The following is a 12,346-nucleotide window of genomic DNA, read 5'->3' on the forward strand; positions in this document are numbered from 1 at the left end:
GTCTGCCTTTCCTAGGTGTCTCAGTGCTTCCTGTAAAGGGCGTGGCTGGAAATGAGGCAATCCGAGTAGACTGGGAGAGATTTTACTTCATGTGTCTAAATTGATGAAGAGTTTGAGTAGCTTTGTGCTACGCTGTGGCACCAAGTGCAGGAAGTCACTGCTCTGTAGGTGCCTATGAATCAACGGAGTACTCAGCCCGTGAGCTGTGGCCCGTGTTCCCGCTCTCCCTCACAGAACAGGTCTGTGTTTGAGCTGTAGTCTGACCCGTGTCCCCGCTCTCCCTCACAGAACAGGTCTGTGTTTGAGCTGTAGTCTGACCCGTGTCCCCACTCTCCCTCACAGAACAGGTCTGTGTTTGAGCTGTAGTCTGACCCGTGTCCCCGCTCTCCCTCACAGAAGAGGTCTGTGTTTGAGCTGTAGTCTGACCCGTGTCTCCGCTCTCCCTCACAGAAGAGGTCTGTGTTTGAGCTGTAGTCTGACCCGTGTCTCCGCTCTCCCTCACAGAACAGGTCTGTGTTTGAGCTGTAGTCTGACCCGTGTCTCCGCTCTCCCTCACAGAACAGGTCTGTGTTTGAGCTGTAGTCTGACCCGTGTCCCCGCTCTCCCTCACAGAACAGGTCTGTGTTTGAGCTGTAGTCTGACCCGTGTCCCCGCTCTCCCTCACAGAAGAGGTCTGTGTTTGAGCTGTAGTCTGACCCGTGTTTCCCGCTCTCCCTCACAGAACAGGTCTGTGTTTGAGCTGTAGTCTGACCCGTGTCTCCGCTCTCCCTCACAGAACAGGTCTGTGTTTGAGCTGTAGTCTGACCCGTGTTTCCCGCTCTCCCTCACAGAACAGGTCTGTGTTTGAGCTGTAGTCTGACCCGTGTTTCCCGCTCTCCCTCACAGAACATCCACGGGCACAAGGGGCCCATCACAGCGGTCTCCTTCGCGCCTGACGGCCGGTACCTGGCCACCTACTCCAACGCTGACAGCCACATCTCCTTCTGGCAGGTGAGACCACGACCACGTTCGGAACAGTTTACTACACGCACATCACAATGAAATTTACGGCCAGTAGTATGCTAGTATGCAGTTTTGAACACAGCTGAGACAGTCTTTCTAAAGTTTTACTAACTTTTTTAAACTACAGCCAAAACATTGGTAGCAGAAATGTTGTAATTGATCCGGCCAGCCAGTCTCTTGTTGAGCGAGTGAGCTTTAACATAATGTAACATAATATGGCAAGAACAGGCCATTCAGCCCAGCAATGCTTGCCTTTCCCTACCACTAAAGTGTGCCTACTGCTTAGCTAAGAGCTACATACTAAATACTAAAAGCTAAATAGTATGTAGCACCATATCCAGCCTGGTTTTGCGTGTGCAAAAATCCTTGTCTCAAAATATCCCTTCACACTCACAGAATGTTGGCACAGAAGTAACAGCATATCTGTCCTCCCGAGTGTAATTTTGGACGTGGCGCTCGCCCACGGTGGGAGGTCTGCGGGTGGGGACAGTGCCTCTCTGACGCAGCGGGGGGGGGGAGAGGCGTCGCTGACGGACGACAGCTCAGCACGCGTGGGCCTCGGGCGATGAGACGCTGCACAGAGCCTTCTCTGAGTGCGCTTTATTTCACCACTCCACAGCCGCCTTACACTCGGCTGAATCATTTCACTTAACGGATTTATTCATTTATTTTAAAAAGCGACGACGATGCATCGTAATCAACATATCAGCACAAAAGTGTCAGTGGGTGCAGGGCCAGTTAGGGCCGGTTTCCTTCTGTAGTCCCCCTAGGCTGGTCATTACAGGACATTTACAAAATGTACAGTATGTTACCTATAGTGCAGGCTACATAAATGAGACATAACACAGAGGGGTGGGGGGGGGGGGGTTTAAGTAGCATTTCACTCTTATATGCCATTTAATTACCCCCGCTGTCCTGATTTGTCCTTTACAGAGCACCCGTCTGCTTGTATGGGAATGCTGTTTTTAGCTGCCTGTTCGGAGTGCGTGGAGTGTTCTAATGACAATCATACCACAGTTCGTTCCGGTCGAGTAATTCGATTGGACAAGGCATTCTGTGAGTTCCAATATACAGTACAACATCAGTCCGACCTCATCACCATGCGGGATCAATCCGCGTTGCTCACAGAAATTCTATTAGCTCCTGTAACTGTCGACTGTAACTTATCTTGTGTTGTTAGTTCACTCTATAAGTAAATACCTAAGTGTCTAGCCAGGTAACTAGTCAGTCTTTGCATTTGTTTGTAGAGTTACCTGGCAACGTGAGACAGTTACAGTTGCTAATAGAATTCAAACGGAACTATTTTTTGTTGATGCAGAATAAAGTTAATCTAGTGTACGGTCTCAAATTACCGTTACTTGATAAATCGCCTTGTCTTTAGAGCTGTTGTATAAAAGCAGTATCACTCTGGAGGTCGTGCTGTTGTACTGTATTTCATCACGGCTGTGATTCGGTTGTAGGTACAAGCCCGCAAGCCGATATTGCGTAAACGCGAAGTGCCATCTCTGTGCCCCAACCCCCTCCGGTCTGCAGCCAGGAGACGCCTCCACTTAGTTCTTCCGTCTCTCGCATCTTCCCCTGCAATTCCCACTGCCCTTGTATTAAAATGGCTGCTTTGTACAACATAAACTTTCTGTGGAATAATTCATGACTCATGGAGAGACTGCCTGAGGCACATCGCGTGGTGCAGGAGCCCCGGCAGCGGAGGAACAGAGAAAATGAGCCTGGCTGCTGCTCTCCTCCCTGTGAGAAAGGCGTAATACATGGAGGACTGGGCCCGGCTGGTTAGCGCGGCTCGTCGCTGGGGCTCAGGTCTCCAGCCGTGTTTAAAACCCGCCCCCGCCGGCCTGCCACTCTTAAAACACCGTCCTGAGAGTGACGAGTACCCCTGCGAGATACAGTATGCAGGGGGCAGCCTGTAGCCTAGCGGCTAAGGTACATGACTGGGGCAGCCTGTAGCCTTGCGGCTAAGGTACATGACTGGGGCAGCCTGTAGCCTTGTGGCTAAGGTACATGACTGGGGCAGCCTGTAGCCTTGTGGCTAAGGTACATGACTGGGGCAGCCTGTAGCCTAGTGGCTAAGGTACATGACTGGGACAGCCTGTAGCCTAGTGGCTAAGGTACATGACTGGGGCAGCCTGTAGCCTAGTGGCTAAGGTACATGACTGGAGCAGCCTGTAGCCTAGTGGTTAATGTACATGACTGGGGCAGCCTGTAGCCTAGTGGTTAAGGTACATGACTGGGGCAGCCTGTAGCCTAGTGGTTAATGTACATGACTGGGGCAGCCTGTAGCCTAGTGACTAAGGTACATGACTGGGGCAGCCTGTAGCCTAGTGGCTAAGGTACATGACTGGGGCGGCCTGTAGCCTAGTGGTTAAGGTACATGACTGGGGCAGCCTGTAGCCTAGTGGTTAATGTACATGACTGGGGCAGCCTGTAGCCTTGTGGCTAAGGTACATGACTGGGGCGGCCTGTAGCCTAGTGGCTAAGGTACATGACTGGGGCAGCCTGTAGCCTTGTGGCTAAGGTACATGACTGGGGCAGCCTGTAGCCTTGTGGCTAAGGTACATGACTGGGGCAGCCTGTAGCCTAGTGGCTAAGGTACATGACTGGGGCAGCCTGTAGCCTAGTGGCTAAGGTACATGACTGGGGCAGCCTGTAGCCTAGCGGCTAAGGTACATGACTGGGGCAGCCTGTAGCCTAGTGGCTAAGGTACATGACCGAATGTTGGTGGTTCGATCCCTGGTGTAGAGAGGATTCGCGCAGCAATGGGCCCTTGAGCAAGACCCTTCACCCTGCATTGCTCCAAGGAGGGGATTGGACCCTGCTTAGTCTAATCAACTGTAAGTCACTTTGGATAAAAGTGTCAGTTGGATAACCGTATTGTCACGCTGTCGCAGGAATGCGTCGCGTCTCAGTGAGGAGGCCGCAGGCTGCCGCACTGCTCCCTGGGAGATTTTTCTCAGAGCGTGAGCGCTTCCCCCTCTCTAACGACATCACGGCCGGCGCGGGGCGGGGCTGCTGGCGGTGATGAATTCTCAGACAGCGCGTCTCTGCCGTTCGGGGGGGAGGGGGGTCTGGGGGGCCGCCCCAGCCGCGGTCTGCCGGTGTCGCCGCGGTCTCGCCCCCGGGGTTCAGCGGGGACCCCTGGAGCTCAGGTTTACCGCAGCGTCTCCTTTCAGCGCACTGTTCTGCAAAGCCATTTATTATTTCCTTTTTTTCCCCACATTGGGTATTCTGCACAGTGCGTCTATTCCCTCTGTTAGCTTCCAGACGTTGGTTTTTTATAAACGCTGCCTCTGTGTGTGTGACACATTCGCCACTTTGGAGTTGCGTTACCCCTGTGCTTCGACCTACCCGGAACGGAGACGTTTGATTGGCCGAGAGGCCGTGCAGGGCCCCGGAAAAGACCTGTAGTGACCCATTGTTGTGCCCCCCCCAGATGAACACCTCGTTGCTAGGCAGCATCGGCATGCTGAACTCCGCCCCCCAGCTGCGCTGCATGAAGACCTACCAGGTGCCCCCGGTGCAGCCCGCCTCCCCCGGCTCCCAGAATGCACTGAAGCTGGCGCGCCTCATCTGGACGTCCAACCGCAACGTCATCCTGATGGCCCACGACGGCAAGGAGCACCGCTTCATGGTCTGAAGATCGCCCGCCATCACCGACCGCTCCACAAACCACACCAAGGCTGTGAATCGCTCACTGCTGTTTCTCCGCTGTTTACGTTCTGCTCTCTCCCTGCTGTTAACTTTCTGCTCTCTCCCTGCTGTTCACTTTCTGCTCTCTCCCTGCTGTTCACTTTCTGCTCTCTCCCTGCTGTTTACATTCTGCTCTCTCCCTGCTGTTTACGTTCTGCTCTCTCCCTGCTGTTTACGTTCTGCTCTCTCCCTGCTGTTAACTTTCTGCTCTCTCCCTGCTGTTTACATTCTGCTCTCTCCCTGCTGTTTACGTTCTGCTCTCTCCCTGCTGTTTACTTTCTGCTCTCTCCCTGCTGTTCACTTTCTGCTCTCTCCCTGCTGTTCACTTTCTGCTCTCTCCCTGCTGTTTACTTTCTGCTCTCTCCCTGCTGCTTACTTTATTGCTCTTATTTAAGGACTTCATGCTTTCTCATGCAAACCTTGTTCACCTTGCTTCCAAAAATACCCTGTGTGTATATTTGAAGTCAATTGCTGGTGTGCACTTGTGGGATATGTTTTTATTCACCCTTTGCAAAAAAAGCTTATAGGAAAGGTCTAATTATAGGATTGTATAGGAATAGCTGCCCGACAGGTGACATGGGTATTCTGGGTGCCTCACCCCGAAATGTTTTTTCGCCCCTGAGTAGGATGCAAAGAAAAGATAAGATTTTATATCGATATATAATCGCACGGTGGTCCTAAATCATATCATATTGTATGGGGTGTTATGAAGAATGCTTTTTGTTGTGGCTCGTAACGATTCTGTACTATGTTTGTCCATCTGTTTTCTCATTGGCTATGGTGTAGAATGAAGAAATAAGTTACTGTAAATGTTTTCACCTCCCTACCCCCAACCCCCGTAGCCCTAAAGAAGCCAAAATCCACCGAAATGAAGGCTTGTAGACTTGTACTCAACAGAGGTATTTCACGCGTCTGTCTATTGTAGATAGTGCAGAAAGTAAACACAGAGATGTATTTTAATATAATCTTCAGAAGGGTTACTGAAGCTTCTGGAGCCCAGCGATGCAGAGAGGTGACAGGTGCGCTTCGGGCTGTCACTGTGGGCTGCCCCGCTGCCTCACAGAGCCCCCATCATCCGTAGAGACGGAGTATAAACGCATCTAAAGCCGCAGCACGTCTGCACACTGAAGCATATCAGCGCTCTGCTGGAAAAAAACACACGTTCTGTGAGTCTTGTCAAGTAGCGTCCAACGCCTCCACTTCCTTGTCAACGAGCCTCTAAAATATCTCTATCCTTTTACTCCGTTCACCATTCATCCTTCAGGGGGGGAAAGAGAAAGGCTATGGACAGGCAGAGTACAGCAGAGAGTGAGAGAATGAGAGAGATAGAGAGAAAGATAGAATGGGAGAGAGTCTTTCAGAAACATCTACTCCTATCTTTGTATTGTGATGTGATTTCAAACAAAAGTATTAATGGAGCAGATAAAAAAACAGTTTGCTCTCGTTCACCGTCAGTGGGTCCAGGAGTTGGATGTTCATTGAGGTTTTTCACCACTGCTCAGCTGAAAAAATCCGTTAATGTGGTGGTCAGGCTCTGGTCCCATACTGGCAGAAGGCTCTTCCTCTGTTACGGATGTTGGTAGAGTAAGACTCAGGGAGCAGGCCCCACATTCCCCTCTTGGCCAGTATCGTTAAGATTCCCATTAGCTTCCCTGGCTGCTCTTTATTTCATTCGCCCCGTGGCTGAGAGTGGCCCGGCCTGCCCGTGTTGGAGACGGGAGAGCTGTGGACGGAGAAGCGAGGGGTGGGGTGGGGGGGGGGGGGTGGGGTGGGGTGGGGTGGGGTGGGGTGGGGTGGGGTGGGGTGGGGAGGGGTGGGGTGGGGTGGGGTGGGGTGGGGTGGGGGGCGGTTTCCACGCGGCGGAGATTCTCTGGAGTGGATCGTGGTCTGAACTGGAGGAACGCAGGACGAGCTGAGGGAGGTGACGAGCTGAGGGAGGTGACGAGCTGACGCCGGGGTGAAGTGTCCCTGCACACGGGGGCTGACTGCACCGAGCAGACACTCACAGACCAAGCAGAAATCCACTGGGCAAAAAATATATATATTTATCTCAATATTTATCATAAATCCCATGGAGTTCCACTCCCCTCTGATTTGAGATCTCCACTCAGTCCAGGGAACTGTGGCTAGTCACTAGTGGTACACTCTAGGAAACCCTGTGATTCCATAGAGGAACCCTATCTATAAGGGTTCTTTGGCAAGCGAAACAGTTCTTTGTTGGGAGTTTTAACACTCACTCCTACGACAGAGAGTTCCATAAATAAGGAGTGTAGCATGAGTAATAATAAGCAAAATGATAGCAATAGATTAATAAATATTAGACAAGAACGAGAGTAGTAGTATAGTTCGCCTGCTATATTTTATTTTCTGTGAACACAAGTTTACGCCACCAGTTTCAGTGTTGTGGGACTGCAGAGGTACACCAGTTGATTGTATAATATGTTGTATAATGTGTATGCAATGTCACTTTGACAACTGACACAACTCCGCCAAGAGCCGAAAGCTCCTCCCACACTGTCTGTGGGAGTCTGTGGGAGGTGGTAGTAAGGTATCAGCAGAAAACTGTTTCAGCCACACGTTTGTCTCTGATCACTTAATCACAACAAACAGCTTGTACATGTTCTTATGCCAGTGCGTATAGGCATGCTTGGTCAGTGATTTTTGTTCAGAAATATTTTTTTCGGCCAGTAGCTCCCACTGACATGGAAACTGCTCCGAGGTGCCCCTGGTTTCGGTGCAGGAGGATTAGCCTATCAGCTCGCTGCTCTTTGAAAGCTTTGTTCTCAGTCAGCAGGGTCAATTCTGATGTTTACACTCTATGAAATTATGTTTTTGTTCCAATACCTCTTCCTGCGTCATTGTGAATAACTCCTGGGTCAACACCTGGCATTATGCTGAGTTACGTTCTGTATTTCCCAGCCTCCTCCACTGCTGTTGGCGAGTGTTTCCTGTTTGCCTGCCCCTCCCCCAACACGGGGCTCATTCCAATTGCTTATTTTTCTCCTCTTTTCTTTTTCTTGCTCTTGTCTACTCTTCGAAGACTTGCAAATTGAGAAAGGCAAATGGAGTGTCCTTGCTCCTTCGAACGTCCGTTCTTGGGTCCATTTTGACCAATTCTTGGCTTGTGTTCAGTGTAACTGAATGGCAAGTTTTAGAATTGTTTTTATTTTTTATTAACCAGCCTGGTACAAAATATACTTAGATCTTAAACTTAGCTTTTACTTAAATTGTGTTTTCCATTAACTTAACTGATGCTAACAGCATAAATATTTCTGTGGCTGAACATTTCCATCATCTCCTCAAAGTGTATCAGTCTGTAATTACTGTTATTTGCGTTCCTTTTTCACGACCACATTTTCATAGCCAGTGAGCTTTGTACATTCTGATTCCTTGGCCTTGGTCCACACATGTACAACGTCTTGCTTTTGAATGGATGGATGGATGGTTGGATGGATGGATGTCTTCGTTCTGATTCCCCTGGTGCTGCCGCGTCCTCACTCCTTTCTGTCTCTCTCTCTCGCGCTCTCTCGCTCCGTGCTAAAGCTTGCGTCGGTGCGAGAACTCCAGCTTTTAGTGTCCTATTGATTTGTCACCACTGTATTTGAAACTGCCCTTCTTGTAAATGTAGATACATAAAAATGACTTCATTGTCAATTTATTTGTAGAAGACTCGACATTATCTAGTAACGCTAGTGAGATGATCTGCTGTTGTAGCCGTGGAAGGTACTATGTGTTATACTTGAAAACCGTGCGTAACTGTGTGTATTACTGTGCAACCACTTAATATATTGAACTTGTACTGTTGTAAAGGCTGTGTTTCAAAAATCTATTGTGTGTATGACTCTACGTTCAATAAACATGAGACGTCCAATAAGATCTCGGCGTGATTGATGTGTGTACCATGTAATGTCTGAAGCATGAACCGTATTACATATTGGAATAGCCCAGTGAGATATGCATGCATAGATAACTTCATGCTATTTCTGAAATATATTTCATTATAATTTATATATACATGTGTTTATACATTTATTTTGCATCTGCAAATGAGCATCACAGGAAGATGAAAGTATTTAATTTTAGCGAGCCAATCCATAACTCTCAGGAATTCAGTTGATGGAATAATGACCTCTCTCATTCTGATGCATATTTGAAATGATTAAGCTGAAATAATTCAGAGTTTGTGCGTGTTAGCTCTGCGTACAAGTTGAGTGTAATTCAAGGAACTCAATAATGAGACAAAAGGATGTCAAAAATAATTGATTGATAGTCACACTTATTTGCATGAATCAAATGTGGTATTATTTTTTGTTTTTTAATCTCTTAAAAAAATATAGAAGAAACTAAAAATCTATTCTGATATGCTTTCTTTTTTTTTACCCTAATTTGGTCAAAGATGACTTTTTTAACCATACAACTGCAATGTGTTAGTGTGTAATGATGCATGACTCCCATTATAATATTCACAATTGCATTGAAACAAAACGACAGACGCTGAAATGGGAGAAAACAGCACATTGTCCGCTCTGTCTTACGTGGTCTGTATGGATTTGGAGAACTGTATTTTAATATTCGGCCTGGGAATCTTCGGTCTGGTCTGGATGAATCACATTTGCATTCCCACACTGCGGCTGAATTCCAGCAAATGGTGTGAATGAAAAAAAAAAAAAAAAAACTGCTGCTACTGTTTTAAAATGTCCGTTTTGAACAGACATTTTAAAACGGACGTTTGTTTCAGGACTCCATTTTGAAAACAGAAAGCCCGGTGAAGACGCGGCTCTTAATGAAAGCCCCGCGTCTATACGGAGTTCTTATCTTTATTCATGCACATAGGCAGGGGCAGACCTCAGTCAATACATCAGCTCCTTCCCCGTGACTCCGGCGCCCGCGTTTCTGCGGCGTGCGTTCCAGCGGCGTGACGGATCGGGACGGGGGGACCTCGCCTCGGGCCCTGGGGCCCGCCTGGCTGTCGTCTCGCGTCTGACACGGGGAAGTCTCCCCGCCCCGAACGGGAGGACGCGTCGGCCGAACGCGCGGCGGGAGACGTGACACTAATATGAAGGTAGAGCCGGCCGCAGCCGCGTGAACTTTAACCTCTCACCCCCCCCGCCGCCCCCGCCGCCCCCGCCGCGGCTGGGAGATATCGATCGCGCGGAGTCAGGAGGGAGTCAGGAGGGAAATATTTCTCGGCCCTAACTAGAGGATGCGCGGTGACAGGGACAGGCCAGAGCACAACAAAGGAGAGGCTGCGTCAGTAAAACACGCCGCTCCACCGCGGCGGGAGGAGGGGAAGCCAGGCTCAATACGGCCAAATACCAAAGGTCAATCGCCAAGCAAGTGAATATCAAAAACAGCGGGACCTTTTCTAAGCCAAATTATCTCATCAAATGGAGCTACTAAGTACACTCCTGTGCGAATCCATCTGATGTTCCCTCCGTAAAGGAAATCATTGCGGAGTCCCGATTCTTTCTTCTTCTGAAACAGACTTATTGTTGTCTTTCTTTGTTATTCAATTCAAAGCCGTTTCTATACAGTGTTTGTGGGGAGGTGTTTTTTTTTTTTAAGGTAGGTATTTGCCCCAGTCTGATAGATCTGCTCGTGCTGTCTGGAGACGTGAGAGAGAAAGCAGCGTAATGAGGGTGATGGTTTGTTAGTGCGTGACCCCTTCTCTCTGGCTGTCACCCTGATATTCCAGTGGATTGTGGGATATTGACCACAGCGTGTAGGCGAAAGATGTGTGCTTTCCAGCTGAGGTAGTGTCTGGAGGGGGGGTGGGGGGTGCTGTGGGAAGGACAGCCGTGATTTTCTCCTCACTGTGTGTGTGTGTGTGTGTGTGTATATATATATATATATATGTGTGTATATCTGTGTGTGTGTCTGTGTGTGTGTGTCTATGTCTGTGTGTATATATATATGTGTGTGTATGTCTGTCTGTGTATGTCTGTGTGTGTGTAGGATGTGTGTGTGTATGTATATGTCTGTGTGTGTGCATGTATGTCTGTGTGCGTGCGTGTTTATGTCTGTGAGTGCGTGTATGTGTGTGTGTGTGTGTGTCTGTGTGTCTGTGCGTGCGTGTGTGTGTGTGTGTGTGTGTGTGTCTGTGTGTCTGTGCGTGTGTGTGTGTGTGTGTGTCTATGTGTGTGTAGGATGTGCTTGGGGGACTTTTTGCAGCCTGTCACTCCTAAGCACTCACACTTCTCCCCCGTCTTTGACAACTGTGCTTTATCGCTTTTTTTGGCAAGAGCGAGACAGTTTCTGATAGAGCTAATTTGTGATGAAATGGTTGCTTTTCATGTACTATATTTGTATTGTAGAAAGGTTTTGTGTGTGTGTTTGTGTGTGTGTGTGTGTATGTATGTGTGTGTGTGTGTGCACAACTGAATTATCTGGGGCCCCAGGGAGCAGAGGCAGAAATCTGGGGAATTTTGCGTTATCATGCCTGCAGAAAGCCTCAAATAAGAGGCGATTTCCCTACCTCTTGTGTCTACAGATGACGGACTTCCAGAGTTATGGAGTAGAATTGTATAAAGAGGAGCTGAGGTATATTTGTTTGTGGTGAATGTTAGAAGCCACTAATGCAGGAGCAGCAGAGGCGGCCATTTTGACTCCGGATCTGGGGGTGATCTGTGTAGGAGGTGTGTCACCTTCAATCCTTCAGCGCTGGACCTACGATCTTCCCTGGGAGGGTGATCAGGAGGCGGTACAACAGGTTGGGAAAGCTACTATGAATCTACTAAAGCACTGACGTCGAATGAGGATGCGTGCTGCTCTGTGACATTGTGGAGGGGAACAGAAAATTGGCAGACAATTTATCGACATCCACGCCCGTTGGTAAACAATGACTTAAAATCTCGTAAAATCTTGTTTTTCCAGGAAGCGGGAAAAATAAATGTGTACTAAGTACTACAATTTTATAATTCTCTTGGAATATATACTTTCACACATGTTTGTGTGGTTATGAAGAGGAAAAATTTTGGAAAAAGTAAACATTGATTTTAGTTTGTCTCAAAAGCAAAATTAGTAATACTTCAAATGCACTTGAATAGGTGCTTTGTGGTAAATAGGCATGTTGTATGTTAATGTCATCTGTGGTTGGTACTATACACACAGTTCGCAGAGCAAAAATGTATGCCCTTATAATGTACCCCAAAAGGATAATATCCTGGGCAACTTCAGACATACGAAGTTGGTGAAAGGAGCCAGCTCTCGTAATTTCAAACATTGGCTGTTCCCAAAACAAACATGATCATCACAGGAGAAAAGGTCACAAGAGGAGAAATTAGGCTTGTAATTAAATTCTTTTTTTTCTTTTCTTTTTTTCCACAAAAGTAGATTTTTAGTGTAGCTGGCTTTTGCATCAAGGTCATTCTAACTAGTAACTAGTAGGGAAATGTCTCATTTCATCAGGTTTGCCATGCAACATTTGCCATCTTAGAGAATACATTAACTCCTTAAAAATTGATTTTAAGGAGAGGTACCACAGGTGAATGGGTGGGGATCCTATATGCAGATGAGCTCATGAATAATTTAAAACTCACTCACTTTTATGTCTCAGTCGAGATGAGTCTCAGTTCATTTTTTTATTTCAATGTGATGAATGACTCAGTATCTGGGAAATTGGCAAAGGGTTTTTAACTTTTTTTAA

At 47.9% G+C, this 12,346-nt stretch overlaps 1 protein-coding gene across 1 annotated transcript in view; it reads left to right on the forward strand.

Moving 5' to 3' along the window:
* LOC133141677 (WD repeat-containing protein 7) overlaps positions 1 to 6,438 on the forward strand; it is a 201,291-nt gene extending 194,853 nt beyond the window's left edge. Inside the window, exons 27-28 of the mRNA XM_061262276.1 lie at positions 886 to 990; positions 4,445 to 6,438. Of these exons, the coding sequence (XP_061118260.1) occupies positions 886 to 990; positions 4,445 to 4,648 (309 nt within the window). The 3' untranslated portion in view covers positions 4,649 to 6,438. The remainder of the gene's footprint in view (positions 1 to 885; positions 991 to 4,444) is intronic.
* The last annotated feature ends 5,908 nt before the right edge of the window (positions 6,439 to 12,346 follow it).

Source organism: Conger conger, chromosome 12 (assembly GCF_963514075.1).
Source record: "Conger conger chromosome 12, fConCon1.1, whole genome shotgun sequence".
Lineage (NCBI taxonomy): Eukaryota > Metazoa > Chordata > Actinopteri > Anguilliformes > Congridae > Conger > Conger conger.